Genomic DNA, 20,302 nt, shown 5'->3' with positions numbered 1-20,302 from the left:
TATCACGGTATTTTCCTTCATCTGGCTGATCCATTCACAATTTTATTCTTGGAAAATGGATTAAGAAACTGTTTTTAATTTTGGAATTAGGAATGCCCTTCAGTCTGCCTGAGCAACTCACCCCCATTCATATTACTACTGTGTATAAAACTCAATGATGAATTGCAAAATCTAGTATCATTCTGTCAGATACTCCAAATGTGAAGTGCCTAAGTATTTGAGTAATCTAGGTATCCAAGGGGAATCAGAGAAATATCTCAGCAACCAAAGCCTTTCTTAGGATGTGAGAGTATGAAAACTAGTGAATGACCTCTAAGCCTGAGGTTGGCAATATTACTTCATTTGTTTTGACTAAAGGAATCAAAAGGCATTCAGCTAAAGATGCAGTCAAAAAGGGATGAGGCCTGGAACTGCCTGATACTCTTTATAAGATACAGTATCTAGGGAGCTGCCGTGTGGATCAATGCAAAGCAACAGTACATATTTGAGAAAAATAGTTAGGGCTGAATCGTATTCTGATTCCTTGAGGCTACAGTGATGGCCAATGACTATCCTTCTTGTGACCCTTGTTCACTGTGTAACCATTTATATGCTCCCATTGTGTTCAACAATTATTTTTCCTGCTCCAAGCATAAAGTATAATGCAGATTCCCAGAAGAATTTGTACATATTGTTTTTATGGGCCAAAGGAAAAGGGGGAGGGATAGATTTATAATATAGATTATTTATACTATAGATAGATTATATCAGCAGCCCTATTCATGTCTCACATTGTTGCAAGCCAGATTGAGGTCAGTAGCAAGCCCCTCATCTTTTTCACAGATTGTAATTTGTAATTGAATCTTTAATTCCATTCAAACACACTGTGACCTGGGAGGAACATCTATGGGTATGGAGCAGGATTTCCACATCAGGAGAAGGGGAACTGAGTTTGCAACTCCTTTAACTTTTCTTTTGTGTTTTTTGGGGTGGCCCTATGTCATTCCTCTTCCTCTGCAACTTCACTCCACAACTCACTGCTTAGCACAGGCAATGGCACACTGAGTAATGCATTTGCTATTAAACTCTCATTCAGGAGTGTCAGATTTTAGTCTGCATGTTAAAAAGAAAATGTACCCCAAAATGAAGATTTCCTTCTGCACTCAAGATACACATACAATAACTGCACATAAAGAAGGAAGGAATTATGTCTCTATGTAGGAATAAGAGTTAAATGATGATACAGTTAAAATAGGCAGTTTAGATCTCTTTTTGTCTCTGGCCTTCATTAACAATATAACATGGTGGGGTTTTATTTTATTTTTTTCCTGTTTCCAGGGTTTACCAGGCCTCAGAGGCGAAGCTGGGGCAACAGGAAGAGATGGCTCTCGGGTGAGTATATCAAGTCATTCTATTATCACTAAGTTTAGCTCCGAACAGTTCAGAAGTGTTTCTGTTGAAGGAGAATGAACAAGATTTACAGGAGCATGTTCAAGCCTTTCCCGAAGTCTAAGATCTGTTCAGGTCTTCTGCACAGTCAACAACAAAATGGTGTTTAGACTTCAGCTCTCCATATTTTAAAGAAAAGCTTTCAAATACACCAGCAAAATAAAATAATAACTTGATTGAGTAATACTGAGAAGGATTAATCTGGAGTCCCAGCTTTCTCTAGTGTAAGGGAACCAGAGATGTCTCAGGACACTAAATGTTTTGCATTAATGAACTCAAGGATCTCACACTTTATTGCTTCCATAGGCTGAGCTCCTTGCACACCCCAGAGACTCCTTGCATCTCTCCATTCCAACCTCCCACAAGTTCCTTGTGTGCCACCCTCCCATCCCCCTCTATTTCCAGACTCCCTGCAACTCTACCACTCCTTTCCCCTGTGCCGGGGCTCTGTGTACCCTCCCATTCTTCCCTTCCCCCCCCCAGACCAGGGTTCCCCATTCTCCCCCCATGCCAGGGGCTTTGTGTGCCCTCCATTCCTCCCTTTCCCCACCACTACCACCATTATTATTTCTTTTCTTTCTGCCTGGTGAAAACTCATTCAGGGTGTTTTAACTGTATTGGGAAGATGGACAGGGCTGAGATGGTGTTGGAAGGTGTTGATGGCTGCCATCAACTGGTTTTTTTGTTGTTATTTTTTATCTCTAGACAATTACAGATCTGGCTGAAGTGGATGGTTCTGTTAACCAGATACCAGGGGCATTGTGTTCCACCCGTATCTCCCTTCCACTTTTCTGATTTTCACCAAAATCAATAGCGTTCTGCCCACTGATGTCTAGAACACTCCCTAAAATTTCAAAATTGATTGGATGCTGTGTTTTTGAGTTATCTGGTTGCATACAAACAAATGCCATTGATCTGAGTATAGGGCCTTGCTTCACTCAGACAGTTATGCAATGTGATATTACCCTTTAGTTACAAATATTCACACTATATGAGCCCGAAACTGCAAACCCATGAATCACAGGAGTAAAACTCATGTAAGCCAAGTAAGTCTTTCATTGAAGTCAATGGGTCTGCTCAAGTAAGGTTCCATGATCAGACCCTATATACATTAGGTGAAGTGGAAAAGGGTTAAACAATAGACATATACAAATTAAGGGCTCAGCCCTGCAATTGTTCAGTGTATGAACAGCAGTAAAAGTCAATGAGAGTTATGAGTGTAGATCAATGGCGGAAACAGTGAGGTAACAATGAGCTCATTTTTCATTTGTTCTAATTGAAGATCTCTTGTACCCCAAAGGTACATTAGTTTTTTAAAGAAGGCACTCATTTTAATGTGAATGCTCAAAGAGGCTTTGGGATACTCCCAGTCCATCTGGGAACTTGTACTTTGAGAGGAAGAGAGTGATGAAACATTTTTTCCTCACAAATTTTGCGTCATATAAGTTCATAGCTAATAAAACAGCATTGTCACACTGCTGTCTCCAGAGGGAAGAAAAGAAAGGAAAGGCAGTGGAGCAGAGAGAATGGCCACTCTTGCTTGCATGAATATATGTAATGAGAAATCATGCCATGTTTCTGTCTTGTTCTTTAGGGTATTCCTGGTGCTGTTGGATCCCCTGGCCCTGCTGGTGGCCCTGGTGATCGGGTATGTCTTCCTTTGCTTTTTTGTTGCCAGTGTAACTTTTGTATGAACATTTAAAGGCTGCAGGGTAAAATGTAACCAGTTTCTATTTAGAATAAAAAGAAATTCCATTCTAGCTAGCATTGTAAATAGACATTCTACATCTTTCATATATTGCCCATATTGGGAGGGCTACCAGAGGCTATAAAGCCTTACTGGCAAGTGAAGAAGGATTACCACAGCACTGTTCTGTCCTATGCAAACGGGTCGGGGTGGGAAGAGTTGTAAGAGTATAGTGGGACCATATGTAGAGAAGGTTCTGGATTGGGCCCTGCCTTTCTAACTTCACATAGAGCCTAGTTCTGATTGCACACTTAGAATTCTGGTGGGAAGGGGAGCAGGCAGAGGTGATGGAGGAACACATATCAACTCCTCATTGTTTTGAAATACCCTTGCTAACAATTTCAGGAAATGTCCAAAAACCATGCGAAAAATGCAACTCAGTAGCATTAAATAGGTGAAAACGAGAGTATTCTGATGAAGAGTAATATGTAGTGGTGCTCTCTTCTCACTTGCAGGCATAGGGGAGATGAGTACATAATTCCCCCATTAATCAAAGAGAAGGCCATATTACCTAGAGTACGTCCCCATTCTGATTACAGTCAGTGTGACTGCCAATGGCACATCATAGTGAAAATGTTCTTTGGTATATTTTAGGGTGAAGCTGGTCCTGCTGGCTCTGCTGGCCCTGCTGGTGTTCGTGGTAGTCCCGTAAGTAGCAACTTAGAGAACATTTGCAGATGCAAAAATGCTACATTCAGAAAACAACTACTCTTGAGTGCTGACAGCTTTAGTCCTGAGTATTTCTTATCTCACTCTAGGGTGAACGTGGTGAGAGTGGTCCTGCTGGCCCTAACGGATTTGCTGGACCTCCTGTAAGTACCAAGTGTATGATTCACTGTCAAACGCTGCAAAATTCTGTTGTTGTGTTCCTTTAAAATATATTTTAAACATTTTTATTCCTCTCTGTGTTTTTAGGGTGCCGCTGGCCAAACTGGTGCTAAAGGCGAGCGGGGTCAGAAAGGACCTAAGGGTGAACTTGGTCCACTGGGTGCTATTGGCCCAGCTGGCAACAGTGGACCAGCAGTAAGTAAACTGAATTTACAGTTAAAATACTGATCCTTGATTAAACTATGCAACCAGTACAGCTGGCAAGTAGGCTTTGAACTTTAAACAGTTTTGTTTTGTTTGTTTCTCTCCAAGTTTCATAGTTTCAAAACTAAAGTTTTAAGCTGTGAAAAAGGTGGTGATTTTGGTTTGGAAGTTTGTGAGAACTTTGTCATCAGTTTATTTGGGAAACTCAGATGAACTCCTTTGCCTCCAATCACTCTGAACTTGATTCAAAACATTGAAACTTTGAGTTAAAAGCAAAACCATAAATGTGTCCAGGTTACTAAGAAGACATGAGATCATCAATACACCTGCAGTCAAGTTTCTTGTGGCTTCAGATAACAAATTTTAATATTTGTGATAAAGGTTTTTATTCATTTCTCTTAACAAAAGCTGTTATAATTTATACAATCTGTTTATTTCCCATTTATAAAAATGCACCTAGCCAAGACTGTAGGCTCAAGTGTACAATTTAATTTTTTGTTCTATGATAGAACAAATTCAGGTTCAGCCGGGATCAATATTAAATTCCTCCTAACACAAGAACCAAAAATCCCCCACTGCCCCCTCACTTTGTTCATGTCCACTCAACTGACTTCTTCAAATAGAGGCTAGGAAAATAAATAAGTTTTGCAACATGCTATGAAGGTCAATATATTGAGGCTGTTTTGGGCCAAGCAAAGAGATGTCTGTGGGTAAATTCCAAAGTTGAGGATCCCTCACTAATGGCATCCTATCAAAGATAAAATATATTCTTTAGGGGCTGGACTTTCAGACCTATACTCCTCTTGTACATGTGCACCTGCACTTGTGGTTTTGATGGAACTGTCTTCACATCCAAGTGACGTAATATAAGACATGGGGACTAGGTTGAAAAGATGCTGAAAGTCAGGACCTCGATCTTTAACTATTCCCCTTTTTGAAACTTTACAAGAGGAAATTTATTTACAGCATTGTTTAGGGCTTTACCCTTCTCAGTATGCTTCCAGCTAGAGCAGTATTCTGCCTTGGCCTTACTCAATCTATATAGAGTTGTTCTAATATCCATACAACATATATGTAAGTGGTTTCTTCATGCCCTTTGCCAACTAAGCCATTGCTGTTTTGTTTTGTTTCTGAGTTTGTGGGTGTGCATGTAACATGATGGAAGCCAGTTTAAATTGAAAAATCTTCCCCTTAAAGCCTGAAGCCCTTACTCAGTTTGTACCAAGTCCTAGCTATGCTGACTTCCATGAGTTCACTTGCATAAGGTATGAGTGAAAGCTAAGCAAAGGAACTCAGGATTTGGCCCCAGTATTCGAATATGTACTCTGATATTGGAGGGGGTGGAGCAATCCTGTTTCCATTAAAGTTGATGGCAAAACTCCCATTAACTTCAGTCAGAGCAGGATTGGGACTTTTTTCTATATCTGGAACTTCGGAGGTTTTTTGTTTGGTTCATCATTTTCCCTTTCTCCTCCTCGCATGTAGGGTCCCATTGGTGCTGCAGGCCCCGCTGGTGCTCGCGGTGACGCTGGTCCTTCTGTAAGTCTTCAAGCTTCTTACACCTCCATTTTCTCTTGACTTTGAATCATGGTTCAATGATTCACCTTCCAATGATTCAGCCCTTACCTTCTCCTTGATTTTTATTTGTAGGGCGCCACTGGTTTCCCTGGAGCTGCTGGCAGAACTGGTCCTCCCGGCCCTGCGGTAAGTAATTGGTGAAAGTAGTTTATCAGATGACAGACAGGCTGAACCACATTATGGACAAATCCCGATCTCAGTTCCATCTATATAAATCACTGACGTAAGAGGAGTTACTCCTGAATTACACAGGTGTAACTGAGATCAGAGACAGGCCCTTCATTACTTAGCACCAGGTGTTTAAACGTGCTTAGGTTCATAGAGTTTATATGGGTGTCTAATGGGAATTTCAGAACCTCTCCCATTGGGAGTTAGGTGCCTAGATACTTTTGAAAATCCCACTAGGCATCTGTCTGCATGTCTAGGTGCCTAAACACCTTTGTAAATTGTGCCTTTTGTGATAGTTTTCTGCCACCTCTATTCACACTGAGTAGCAACTTACTCTGGGAGCAGTTCCACTAACTTCAGTGGGAGTGTTCCTAGGGAAAGGCAGTCCTCAGCTTGGGAAAGTGTGGCAGAAAGTCACTTTTTGCCCACATTTTCAAAACTGAAAATCTGCCCTCTTTAAAGTGCCCTAAGTTGAGCACCCAAAAATGAAGGGACCCAAAATCACTAGTTCCTTTTGAAAATTTGGACCCTTAATTTTTTCCCACCCAAAGCTTTTCTTTAAGATCCAGTATGTAATCTAATGACACATGCAAAGGCTGGCACGTTCATCACAAAGGTGCTTCCATTCATTTGAAAAAGACCTCTTTTTTTTTTCGTGTCTGACATTCCTGTATTTAATTCTGTTGGATATCACCGCATGTCTGACAGAGCTAAAAGCTGCTATAAAGGGTCCAGACAGACTGGAAGAAGAAAATACCCAGTTATAAAATTGATTATTATAATGTTAATAATCACAGCCAGTAGGCACAGAACCAAGACTATAGTTTATTCTGGGCCAAATTGTACCACTCTTATTCACACTGCTCCTTGGGTAGTTCCATTGATTTCAGACATACATGGTGAGTAAGGGAGGGAGACGCTGGAACTTCTAACTTTCTAATGGAAGTTAGACCCCCCTAAATACCTTTGTGGATCTGGGCCTAAATCCCTAATAAACTATTGCTGAGTGCCTTTTTTGTTTCATTGAGAAATGATGCATAATCTCTGTCTCTGCAGGATAGTGAACTAATGCTTATATTTAATCCTAGGGTATCACTGGTCCCCCTGGTCCTCCTGGCCAATCTGGCAAAGATGGTCCTAGAGGCCCACGTGGTGATACTGGTCCAGTTGGTCGTCCTGGTGAACAAGGTATCGTTGGCCCAGCTGGTTTCATTGGTGAGAAAGGTCCATCTGGAGAGGCTGGTGGTGCTGTAAGTCATACAACATCTCTTCACATTCCTAAATATTGCTTTTAATGTAAATATTACAAATTCCAGTACAGGTCTTGTGCTTCATCAGTTTTCTCTTTTCGCCCCTATCTGGCAAAGTGTGTAAGCTCATGATTCCTTCTGAGTATGTCCCTAAATCCCACTGAAGTCAATGAGACTTAAGTACATGCTTAAGTGCTTAGTTGAATTAGGGCTGTGAACGCAAAGTGTGTTGTAAGCTCTCTGAGTCAGCTTCTGCTGTCTTTACTTCTGCTGAGTAGCATATTAGTCTGAGAACACCCTTCTGAGACCAGTGGGGCTATTTGTAGAGGAACATAGTATTCGGTCTGAGTAAGGGTGGCAGAATTTGGCTTTCTGCCATTAAGCTGTGGGGCAAGCATATTGCTCTTCCGCACAACAAAATACCAAATATGATGCTAAGGAAGAAATTTGTAATTGTATGTTTTAGACAATTTCAGGTCACTTATGGCTCAGAATCCCTAATAAGTGGATGAGGTCTAAGTGATCTAAACTGTAGGTTTAAAATTGTACAACAACAAAATTGATCAGTGCTCTTCAACTTGCACTCTCAGAATTACTAGCCATGCTAAGGCCAAAATGATATTTTGAGGGCCTAGAGTATAGGCTACCTTGGGTTATTGCTTTCTGCTTCTCTATCAGTTATTCTTTCTATGATCTATTTTATTTACAGCAAACAGTTAATTCTGTAGTGCCACACATATGATTTGTGCATGCAAGTGACAATAATGCTAATGAAAGCTGTGTAGTTAAATCTTTATGCATCACACTTAGAAATGTTCCCCTTATATCCAGTGTAAATCTTTGTAGAACATTTCTGAACAAGAAAATCTAATTTTGTATTAGAAATATTGGATAATGGAGCTAATACGCCTGATTCCCCACTACTTTACACCTAGCATATTCATTTGCATCTGACCTAATAACATTTTACACTCACATTGCATAGGCATAAATGAATATGGGCCCTAGCTAGCTATTCTTGGACCAAATTAGCTCACCCCTTCACAATTTCAGCAAAATAGAAGAGTACAGCAAAGGACTCTCAACAGCAGAGTGTATGTTCACATTGGTATCTTTAAATCTTTCCAAAGATTAGAGGATCAGTTTGTATACTACAGCATCTCATTAAATAGATTTATCCTATCACTGTACTGAAAAATACCACATTCTTTATGCACAGCCCTCCCTCTATGGCATGCCAAAGGCCTGGGATATTACAAGGGCTCAGCAGAACACAGAGAAAAATAAATTTTTCACCAACAAAACTTTTAATTGGAAAATATTTTTGTTGGAAGAGTTTTTAGCAGCTATATATATATTAGAGACTTTAACTTTGAAATGTAATGCAAAATACAGAATGTCTAACTTCTCTTGTATGGGAATTATTGTTGAGAACTATGTAGTGAGATTCCTCTGAAAGCATTTGATGCAATTATGGGATCAAATCAAATTGCAAAAATTTAGTCTTGGTAAAAAATCCATTCAGATTTGAAGTGCCACTGCAAAGCTCCATTTTTATAGACAAGGACCATAACATTTGATGTTCTCTTCCTCCTTCCTCAGGGTCCTCCTGGTATCTCAGGACCTCAGGGTATTCTTGGTGCTCCTGGTATCCTTGGTCTCCCTGGCTCTCGGGGAGAACGTGGTCTTCCTGGCATTTCTGGAGGAACAGTGAGTCTATGACATCAGTTATATTCCTTTTATCAGAAACTTCAGAGATAAAATTGACATTTTCTTTAACATTTAGTCTAGGACATATAGAACCAGATTCTGATCAATGGAGTCAGAACAATGTAAAATTGGTGTGAGATCAAATAGTGGCTCACTATATCTAATACTTTCTTCAAAGAAACAGTAAGACTGATTCTGAGATTTGGGATTTAAAGTATAGTAGAACCTCACTAATTCTGGCTAATATGCTAATCTGTACATCCCATCCTTTAATTTGCACCCCCCAAAAAAATCCCTTCTTACATTTTGCTATGCATTATCCCGTTATTTTTAATTTTGTGTGTTTACTTTCCCACTAATTGCAATGCACAGTAATTGGTAATGGATCTCTCCGTCATTAATGTCAATTAATGAGGTTCTCTTTCACTTTGTATCCCATGGGTTAAATCAAGTCAGTTATACACTTATGAATTAAAATGTTCTTTAGATAGCACACCAATGCTCATGTCACAAATCTGCCTTCATCAAGATCTTAGAGAGACAAGGTGGGTGAGGTAATATCTTTTATTGGACCAGCCTCTGTTTGGAGGAGAGACAGGTTTCCAAGCATATGCCAAGATTTTCCAAATGGCAGCAGTCTAGGACCACATGCAAAAATCCAGTTGCAACGTTGTGTCTAACTCGCATGTCAAATTACCACAATCACTCTCTCACACACAAATGGATATTGTGCATGTCCTGTTGGGCATTTCAACAGCCATTTTCAACTGTAAGCACCTTATTTGTGTCTGGAAATGAGGACACCCATTAGGCATGCATTTATACCTAACCCTCGGCACTTCCCCTTTTGAAAACCTGTTCCAGAATGTGTAATATTAATCTTTCACTATTAAGCTTTTGTTTCCCACATTGGCTGGGGGAGGGAGAAGGCACAAAGCATGAAGTAAAAAAAATTGCTTTTTTGCAGTCAGATGCATATGTTAGTTTGTCCAAATTCTGCTTTGCTTCTGGAACTCCTTAAAGAGATATTTCTTCTGTGTGCAGTTCATGGGCAGAAATAAATATTCAGAAAAGTGTTGCTCGATAAAGCCAGTATGTGAATTGCAATACGGTGTCCTACTCTTGTTCCCTTGCTAGGGTGAGCCAGGCCCTGTTGGTATTTCCGGTCCTTCTGGCTCACGTGGTCCCTCTGGCCCCTCGGGTGCTCCTGGTTCGAACGGTTCCCCTGGTGAAGCTGGCCGTGATGTAAGCTACATTTTATATCATTTTGGGGAAGGGGGGTTAGTTCAGAATAATGGGAAACGTATGTGGAAAAACAGGACATTGCTGGAGAAAGTTCTGCTAGCAAAATTACATCCTACAGAGTTTTAGGGGAAGATTAAAGCAGGATCATTGGGAATCCAGGCTCCATATCAGAGGGGTCCTAGATGGAGCAGTGAGTCCAAATCATAATGGGAATGCAGCCAGCTTCCCTCACCTCCTATGCTGCAAGCTCTTCCGGACAGGGACCATGTCAGAATAGGTCCTTAAACCTGATTGGGGCTTCTGGGTTCTATGGCAATATAAGTCAAATCAAGGACTCAGGAATGGGAGGAAGATAGGAGTCCATTAGAGGAGCTGAGAAGGATAATCTATCCTAGGGGTAGAGGACTGGGCTAGAAGGAAGAATTTATCTGGGAGGCTGGTTATCCCATAATTTTTAAAGTACTCAGAACCAAACATCATTTAGATATAATTCACCTCTGCTGCATTTGTATCTCTTGTAGAGAGTTAGTGAAATGCAAAAACACTGAATGGGGAATGCAATACACATAATCCTAAAAACAAAGTGTTACCTTTGAATTCAAAGTCAGTGTTAAGGGACAGAAATTAAGCACATACCTCAAGCTTTCAGAATGTAAGCTGTTAATGATCACACAACACCTAGCGTGTTTTAAGCCCTACCAGAGAAACAGTGGGAGTTGACTGCATAATATCTCCCTGTGTGCTTGAATTGACTAGAAAGAGCCCATAAAAGGTAAGCGTTTCAAAATCTGAAGACATATGCAGTCTAAAAACGTTAAGGAGCAGACTGTGGCTTTTAAGCCACACTTCTATGCAGTGGATAACATGGAGCCATCTGTCCAGGAGGAGCACCAGAGAGGCACAATCAGTGCTTAAGTTGCTTCTTGTGCACTACGGAGAGTGCGAGGGGAGCCATCTGCTCCCCTGATGTACCTGCCTTGCTCTGCAAGCTGGAAGGGAGGGCTATTGTTCCACCTTCTCTCCGCCCTCTTTCCCTTCCCTGTGGGGGGAACCGAATCCTTGAGAGAGGATACCCTTTGCCCAACCATGCCCGGCCATACAGCAACCATGCATAATCTAATCCTCTGGGGAGTAAAAATAAGGTATAAATAAATTATTCTGCCCACTATAACTGTAGAATAATCCCCTCGATTGGTACACACTGGTGAAACTTAATTGATAAGTTTAAGCGATGCCTAAGGTTATTAGATGCTCACTGGAACACAGTGTGATCAGAAAACATTCACTTTATTGTATGAATTTCTTTAAACATAAATAACTTCCATGCTCTGTGATGTTCACATCAAGAGAACACTAGTTAAGCATCCATAACATCAGGGAAGCAGCTGAAATCAACCAAAAGGTCACAGAGGAAGAAATTTATGCTTGCTAACACGAGTTGGCTCTAATGAAGTACCACAAATAGAGTAACTGGGCCATGAATCTACTGTTTGAAGTCTGTGTAATGCATTACATTGATTTCACCACCCCCTTGCCAGCCCCCACCACTGGCACTTTTTTCAAGTAAGCAGGGTGCCCTTTACTAGGCACCTGTTATTTGAATTCTATCCAGTCTTTTATACAACTTAAACAGATTTGAAATATCTGAGGATGGCCTTTATACGGCATGTAAAAATGTACAACTTGTCAGTATCCGTCCAGAAAGTAGGTAGCAAATATAATATGTGAAGTTTCCTTGTAGGCTATGGTTGGTTAATTGGTTGTTTTTGTTTGTCAAGATTTGTGCTGTCTTTTTTTTTTAAATGTCTGATAAATTTCATATTCACAAGGAACTGCAATCGGATACACAGCTCTCTGTTGATATTTGGGTGACTGGTTTCTTATGCTGTTTTAACAGGGCAATCCCGGTAATGATGGTCCTCCAGGCCGTGATGGCGCTCCCGGTTTCAAGGTAAGCTTTTCTCCTTTGTTTCATACTTGTGGCAGATATGTGTCGTTCCTTATAAGAAGCCAGTATTGATACACTGTCTGCTTCCTTTCACCTTCCCTTGTCTTTAGGGTGAGCGTGGTTATCCTGGCAGCAATGGTCCCGCTGGTGCCGCTGGTGCTCCTGGTCCTCATGGTTCCGTTGGTCCTTCTGGAAAGCCTGGAAATCGTGGTGAAACTGTAAGATAAGACTTTAATTTCTCATATTACTAAAACACTTGCTAGTCCATAACACAGATATTAACCATGGAACACTTACTGCTCACTTGTCTTGGCAACAACTATACACAGAGCACTGGGCTCTTCCATTACTATGATGTTATAGCTTACATGTATTTTATGTGTGTGTTTCAGGGTCCCGTTGGTGTTACTGGTCCTATTGGTCCTGCTGGTGCAAGAGGTCTTGGTGTACGTAATTTTTTTTAATCTCTCAGCAAAAAAGTTTAAGTAAGAAATGAAAATGTATACTTCATTGCTCATTAAGGACCCAATCTTGGGCAACAGAGTCCTGAGAGGAGTATTATGGATTTGAAAATATTATATACCTAGAATTGTTCAAATCTAGATCTGTATCTCCCTCCCATGGGACTAATCCACACTCCCTTGAGCAGATTCCACGTGTTAACAGAATCTGTGCATGTTTCACGACGAGAATATGACATACTATAGACTACTCATGATTCATTTTCACGTTGGCTAACTATGTCTAGAAAATGTTTCCAAACATTCTATTTTATGTTTTTTTCTTTTGATGTGTTTTTCTTCTCCAGGGCCCACAAGGTCCACATGGTGAGAAAGGTGTACCAGGTGATAAAGGACCTAGAGGCATGCCTGGTTTCAAGGGACACAATGGATTGCAGGGTCTGCCTGGTCTTGCTGTGAGTAAACTTTTGTAATAATTTAGAACGGGGAGCACAACAGAAATAAATAAAATTACCACAATGTGTAAAGATTCATATGTGCAAGTCTGTAGGCTGACACCGCCCTGCAAATCTTTCAAAGGCTGTGAAATATGCCTAGATAGTTTAGTGTTTGTTGCCATCCACATAAAATATCAAATTTGTAAAAGGCTTCTAAAACTATTCCTATGAATGTCATACAGCACACTTGAAACATAGAGACACGATTTTAGAGACTGGTTTTGAAATGTGGCCAACATTATATTTAAAAGCATATTCATTTATTATAATACAATATTTACCCATTTCTGTTATAATGTTGTAATACTTTAGCCCAGAAAAATGGAAGATCCTCATATAGATTGTATTCTCTTTAAAACTGTGACATTCCTTTTAAGATTTTGACCTTTAAATAAAAACCTCTTTTATTTATATAGAGGAACGTTATTGTCTTAAAACATCTTCCTTAGATTCCAGTTGATTGTATGGTGCCTTTTCCTCCCCATGCCCCCAAGAACAGCTACTTTAACTCTGACTGTACTTCACTAAGGGAGCAAGGTCAACACCAGCTTCCCATTCTCAGAACTCCAAGCCTTGGGGCATGGCTGACCAGTATTATATTAATATAACTGTGTATCAGTGTTTTTAATCCGGGTATGATTTTTCTTTTTTCCAATAGGGCCACCATGGAGATCAAGGTGCTCCTGGTTCCACTGGCCCTGCTGGTCCAAGGGTATGGGAATTTAAGTGAATACTCTCTATTAATTTGGAATAAGGAAAGGGCAAGTAACCCTCTCCAATGCCTGTGACTTTTTAAAAATATATTCCTATTTCTCTTGTATTGCTTACTTCCATTAAAAAGTTGTTGTTCTGTTGTAGGGTCCTGCTGGTCCTTCTGGTCCTCATGGTAAAGATGGTCGCAATGGACTTCCTGGTCCTATTGGCCCTGCTGGTGTGCGTGGTTCTCAGGGTAGCCAAGGTCCTAGTGTAAGTTTGATTTTTTTTTGTGATAAATTAAGGGCACAAGCTGAAATCATCATTTAATAGCCCCAGTGGTTGGTGGAGGGAAGTTAAGAAGAGGAAATGGAAGAGATTTCTACATTACTTTTTTCCTCAAACAGTAGAAGACTTTTTATTTCACATTCTAGCATGTTTCCCTACAAAATTAAGATTTGTTACAGGATAGTATTAAAGACAGCTACAGTACAACTGCTTATGGGAGCCTATGGATGAAAGCACAGAACTAGGATTCTGGAGAGCTGAGTTCTAGTCTTGGTTCTGCCATTGACATGTTTTGTGACCTTGGGCAAGTCACTTAATCTTTTTGTGCCTCCGTTCTCCAAGCTGTAAAATAGGGATAACTATATTGGTCTTAATTTGAAAAGCACTTTGAAACCCTCAGATTATTGAACACTGTATAAATGAAAAGTGATATCATGATTATTATTATTATTCCTATTCCATAGTCTGACTATATGACTGATCGTGGCCCTCACATTTTTGGTGGGCCATTCAAACAGTTAAATAAAATAGTCATGTAAATTAAATATGGGGCTAAGATGAGAAGACTGAACCAGCTGTTCATTTAAGTTCTCTCTTTATATGAGAATACCAACCTTAGATCTAATTGCAGAGTCCTTATTCAAGCTGATGAGTGCTTACTGCCTGTAGCCAGTGAGTACATATATAAAGAAGATGCAATGGCCCTAAATCTAGCATCTGTTACCCTTTTACTCTGAAATACCCATCACAAAGCAGCTCCCTACCAGCTATTTGAGACCGGAGCTGAGGATCCTGTGCCTTAGAGTAAGGCTATTCATGCAAGTAATTGGGTGTGGTGTGCACATCAGTGTAATGCCCAGACTTATATAATGGGATGCTCTTTGTCTTCTGACACTGAACCTCTTTAGGGTCCACCCGGTCCACCTGGTCACCCTGGCCCACCTGGTCCCAATGGTGGTGGATATGAAATTGGCTATGATGCTGAATACTACCGGGCTGATCAGCCATCTCTCAGACCTAAGGACTATGAAGTTGATGCCACTCTGAAATCACTGAACAACCAAATTGAGACCCTCCTGACCCCAGAAGGCTCCAGGAAGAACCCAGCCCGCACCTGCCGTGATTTAAGACTCAGCCACCCAGAATGGACCAGTGGTACGTTAATGCTAGATGGATGCCTCTTCTGGCTCGCTGGTTGTATTCAGCTAAGTAGCTTGTTTTCAGTGTGGTTTTCTGATTGACTAGGGCCTGGTGCAGCAGTTTTATTCTTTTAAGGGTGAAATTTACCCCTGTGCTGAGAGCCAGCACAAGGCATATACACTTTAAGTCTTCTTAAGCCCAATTAGTGATATTGAAGTGGTGTATAGTACTTGTGCTGGCCATTGGCCAGGGGGTAAATTTAACTCTTAATACTCTGGACAGGCAGTGGATATTATTAACCTAATAAATTACCAATGAAACAATAACCCCTACCTCTACTAACAGCACAATTACACAAGCGCACCCTGAAGAGTTTCCCTTCATTTTTCACTGTGGTGCAATCCTCACCACAAAATCAATATGATAATTATGTATGCTCAGCATTCGAAAGTAATGTAGTGTCACACATTAGCAATATTCAAATACAGATTTCTTGTGGTTTGCAGGTCGCCACTGTAATAATGTACACAACTATAGTACCTATGTTATCCCTTTGGGTATTTATGCCATGCCCATTACCATAGTAGCTGGGTGCCTGCACGAGGCTGAATGCATTATTAGTGATCAGGGTTTTTTTTTCAATGACAGGTTTCTACTGGATTGATCCCAACCAAGGGTGCATCATGGATGCCATCAGAGTGTACTGTGACTTCTCCACTGGTGAGACTTGCATCAATGCTAATCCAGAAAACATCCCCACTAAGAACTGGTATGTCAACAAGAACCCCAGGGACAAGAAGCATGTGTGGTTTGGCGAAACTATCAATGGTGGTACACAGGTGAGCAGCCAAACAGTGCAAACTCGAGTGAATTTGTTTCCTACAGTGCTGTCTAAAGAGATGTCTGCACAGTAACCCTTTCAAAAGCACAGACTAATGAAAACTCTCTCCTAGTGGAGGGATAGTAGGGAATGGACTAGCCTTTCATCTTTGGAAAGCAGAATTCAAAGTCTGGTTTTGGTCACAATTGCAAAATGGGTTTGTTGGAATCATTCTACTTTCCCTTTGGGAACATCACAGAATCACAACACAGTTTATCACAAACTTAACATGTTTACTAGTCATTGCTCAAGGGAAGTCTGGGTTTGGTATATCAGGCATGCTCCAAGTCAGTATGAGGATACAGGCACTGAATAGGAATATGTATCAAAAATCCATGCAAGAGCTTTCTTACATTTTTGCAAAGTTTATAATTTGCAGTCAATTTATCTTTAACATGTTGCTCTGACTTATATTGGACATGCTTGGGAAGACCTTTACACTAGAAACACGTCAGTGGAGTCCTCCTAAAGTTATGCCATCATAACGTTTCACACTGCCATAATTAAAGGAAGAGAGATGCCCACCAGCGTGTGGATGTTTACGTTTATAATTTCCAGTAATATAATGAAAAAACCAGACACACAACCCCCAACTGTAAATAATTCCGTTTGTTCAGCTACATAGCTCTAATTAGGTTATTTTTTTAACTGAGTAGTTTTGGTCTTGTGGTGAAATCTCAAAATGCTCAAGATCACAACCTCCTGAATTCCATGATTTTCACATTCCTGTAGCATCCCTGTTCACTTCAGACACACACACGCACACACATCCAGTGAGCATATTATATCCCATTACAGTTCAACGAATATTTGATTTAAAGTTCTTTCTTCCTGTTTTTAGTTTGAATACAATGAGGAAGGCGTGACCTCCAAGGATATGGCCACCCAACTTGCCTTCATGCGTCTGCTGGCCAACCATGCCTCCCAGAACATCACCTACCACTGCAAGAACAGCATTGCATACATGGATGCGGAAACTGGCAACCTTAAGAAGGCTGTTATACTGCAGGGATCCAATGATGTTGAACTACGAGCTGAAGGCAACAGCAGGTTCACTTTCAGTGTTCTTGAGGATGGCTGCTCTGTAAGTACTATTGGACGCATGGTTTCCTGTTTACTCTAGCGGTAGAGTTGGATATTGATATAGAGCTAGATTACCAATCTCCTCTGCAGGACATTAGTCATTAAAATTCATATTGTGTCGCAGACAGTTAGTCTCTAGTGTTGAATCCTACAGCCCTCTCGATAAGTGTGCACAGGCCAAAACACAGAAATATCACTCTTTCACTGTACTGGGGAGCCGGAAGGTGGAGAGCACCTTATAGGCATTTCACCCTTCTACATGCCAAAGAGAAAGCTGCATGCAGCTGTCTAGCCCAGAGAACAGAGGGAATGATATGCAAACTGGAGAAGTGGCAAAAGTCCACACATGCAGCATATCCAGTAGTCCAAAATCCTATACCTGCTACTCCACCATATCCTGCCTAGCCACTGGAAAGCATCTCCATACTAGCTGCTGCAGGCGGAGCTGGGAATCCTGTTATTCAGCCCTCCATTCAGTTTTTGGAGCTCAATGACCATGGTAGTGTCATAGAATCATAGAATATCTAGTCTAACCCCCTGCTCAAAGCAGGACCAGTCCCCAATTTTTGCCCCAGATCCCTAAATGGCCCCCTCAAGGATTGAACTCACAACCCTGGGTTTAGCAGACCAATGCTCAAACCACTGAGCTATTCCTCCCTCCTTCCTCTGAGAATTTGATCTCTAGTGCATATATTACTATATGAAAGCCAGAACACAGAATCTGGTAGCTGCTATGTTAAGTTAAAAGATTAAAATAAATATGTTTCTTTATATGAAAGATCTGTAGGTGGACATCTAACTGACTACAAAATTAGCAAGCAAAATTAGTTGCAACAGATTTCAGAAGAGATTAAATTCACTGGAAGAAATGTTGGTACCGTAAACAGCACAATAACTTTTCTATCACTATTATTATCTTACAGAGAAAGACCAATGAATGGGGCAAAACAATCATTGAATACAGAACGAATAAGCCATCTCGCTTGCCCATCCTTGACATTGCACTTTTGGACATTGGTGGCGCTGACCAAGAATTCGGTTTGGACATTGGCCCAGTCTGTTTCAAATGAATGAACTCAAATTAACTTAAAATCAAAAAAAAATCTCTCTTTGCCATTTCTTTTTTTATACTGAAAGCTGACTCCTTCCATTTCTTCTGTTCATCTACTTGCTTAAACTCTGGGCAAAAGAGAAGGAGAAGGATTGATTGAAGCGTTGTGCAATGCAATTTAATACAGCCCCAAAAGGACTCAGAAGTCTTTCAAGATTTTAACACCTTGTTTTGGGAAATGTCAGCCTTTGTAAAAAAACAAAATAAAAAATCATGAAAGTTTGCACCACTTGTGGCCTTTGAATATCTTCCACAGAGGAAGTTTAAAACCACAACTTCCAAAGGTTTAAACTACCTCATACACTTAAAGCCAAGTGTGATCCACATCCACAGTAGGTACTTCTCCGAATGATCTGAGGTGCTTTTAGTTCCATTCGTAATACAAAGGTGCTAATTTCAGTATGATAGAGGATCTTTCCAATACTTGAACTTTGTTGGTGCTAGCAGCATTTGAAATACCACTTTTCTGTATTAAATTGTATTGTTTCTTTGAAATCTGTCTCAAAACTTTAGTCAGAATGTCACATCTCACCCCCAGATTAAGCATGTGGATCATTTCTCTCCCCCCGCCCCATCTTCAACTTCTTCCTCCAAATTCAGGTGCTCATGCTTTAAATCTCATTTTCATCCTCTACGATGGGTAAAAAGAAAGCATCATTTCTCAAAAAAATTGTACCTATTTTGTATATGTGAGATGTTTAAATAAATTGTGAAAAAATTGAAATAAAGCATGTCCAGTGTTCCAAAAGAAAACATTGAATGAGTAAAGTTCCTTGCTTAAGTGCATCAATAGATATTTGTACCCACTATATGCATTGTTAATTACCTGGCTTCTTAAGCAAAAAAATTATTTTTTTTTTAAAATAGCTTGATACAGCACTTCTGCTAAAATATCTGGCTACATCCAGGCCCATATTTGGTTGTGCTGAATTATTGTTTGATAAATACACTGAAACAGTCATTGAAAACCTGCTTGAGTACAGTTAATGGTGTAGCAGTAAAACAATGTAATGCATTAAGCGCCAATTAATGCTCACCTTTTTCTATAAACTATAAATGTGATATAACCCAGGGTCTGTCCTTCTTTGCTAATTCTTGGATTAAATTAATTATACAAGAATGGGAATATGCAATCAGATGCAACATTAGATGTAGGAAATAAAATCATATTTTCTTTACTCCAGATAGCAAAATACATCCTTTGATCATGCATACCCCACCCAACTGCGAAATGAAATGGCATTTTAAATTATCTTATCTCTGGCCACACACACACACACACACACACACAGAGAGAAAGTCTTTTCTGCTCTTTCTGGCATTTAGTCTAATCCGTGAGGAAGTTGCCTTTCTCTTTCTGTGCTAAGCATACAATACATTTGCATAGTTTCATTTGTCTGTCTTTGCCTGTTTATTGCAAAGAGAAATTTATTTGCTGCATTCCAAGACCATATAGAAATAGCTTATTGATATGTTTGTCTACTCAATTCTTCAGTTCAACATCTCTGTTCGGTAACATCTACAGACAATCCAGAAGCACTAGGCATCTTGGTGTGACACTATTGATAACAAGCAATAATGGATTGTTGCCTTTTGTTAAAATATTAAAGAGCTTCATGGCCGAATGCCACCTGGTGTAGAGTGGGTGCACAAAGTAGGGAGGGAGCACAGGGATTTGCATCTCGCCCACTCTCTGAATCTGACAGCAGTAGCAAGATAGGATTTTTGCTGAGTACTGATGAAGGAAAAAGACAGAGGATCCAATTACCCTGGTTCCAAAGGGCCATTGTGTCCTGGCTGGCGACAAGCTGTTGAATCTGCTATTGGCAGGAGCTTTGACTTTCTTGAATACATATGCAGAAGTCAAACCAGGAAACTAGTTAAAAAATTGTTCTCTAGATTATTAGGAGGAGGATAACTATTAGGAGGCACTAACAGTACCCTCAGCACCATTAAAAACACAAGAGCTGCTACAGGCCCTACCCCGAGGAATTTACTGTCTTTGATGGATGGCGGTACTTTCCTGACATAGCTGGACTGAAA

At 40.3% G+C, this 20,302-nt stretch overlaps 1 protein-coding gene across 1 annotated transcript in view; it reads left to right on the top strand.

Annotated features, from left to right (window-relative positions):
- Window positions 1-18,913, top strand: part of COL1A2 (collagen type I alpha 2 chain) — a 49,805-nt gene extending 30,892 nt beyond the window's left edge. Inside the window, exons 33-52 of the mRNA XM_038389436.2 lie at window positions 1,318-1,371; window positions 3,023-3,076; window positions 3,770-3,823; window positions 3,934-3,987; window positions 4,091-4,198; window positions 5,693-5,746; window positions 5,858-5,911; window positions 7,042-7,203; window positions 8,806-8,913; window positions 10,051-10,158; window positions 12,056-12,109; window positions 12,217-12,324; window positions 12,499-12,552; window positions 12,915-13,022; window positions 13,723-13,776; window positions 13,923-14,030; window positions 14,954-15,200; window positions 15,834-16,024; window positions 16,907-17,149; window positions 18,072-18,913. Of these exons, the coding sequence (XP_038245364.1) occupies window positions 1,318-1,371; window positions 3,023-3,076; window positions 3,770-3,823; window positions 3,934-3,987; window positions 4,091-4,198; window positions 5,693-5,746; window positions 5,858-5,911; window positions 7,042-7,203; window positions 8,806-8,913; window positions 10,051-10,158; window positions 12,056-12,109; window positions 12,217-12,324; window positions 12,499-12,552; window positions 12,915-13,022; window positions 13,723-13,776; window positions 13,923-14,030; window positions 14,954-15,200; window positions 15,834-16,024; window positions 16,907-17,149; window positions 18,072-18,218 (2,124 nt within the window). The 3' untranslated portion in view covers window positions 18,219-18,913. The remainder of the gene's footprint in view (window positions 1-1,317; window positions 1,372-3,022; window positions 3,077-3,769; window positions 3,824-3,933; window positions 3,988-4,090; window positions 4,199-5,692; window positions 5,747-5,857; window positions 5,912-7,041; window positions 7,204-8,805; window positions 8,914-10,050; window positions 10,159-12,055; window positions 12,110-12,216; window positions 12,325-12,498; window positions 12,553-12,914; window positions 13,023-13,722; window positions 13,777-13,922; window positions 14,031-14,953; window positions 15,201-15,833; window positions 16,025-16,906; window positions 17,150-18,071) is intronic.
- Window positions 18,914-20,302: the final 1,389 nt, after the last annotated feature.

This window comes from Dermochelys coriacea, chromosome 2, assembly GCF_009764565.3.
Source record: "Dermochelys coriacea isolate rDerCor1 chromosome 2, rDerCor1.pri.v4, whole genome shotgun sequence".
In the NCBI taxonomy this organism is placed as follows: Eukaryota; Metazoa; Chordata; order Testudines; family Dermochelyidae; genus Dermochelys; species Dermochelys coriacea.
This window is presented reverse-complemented; position numbering and strand designations above follow the sequence as displayed.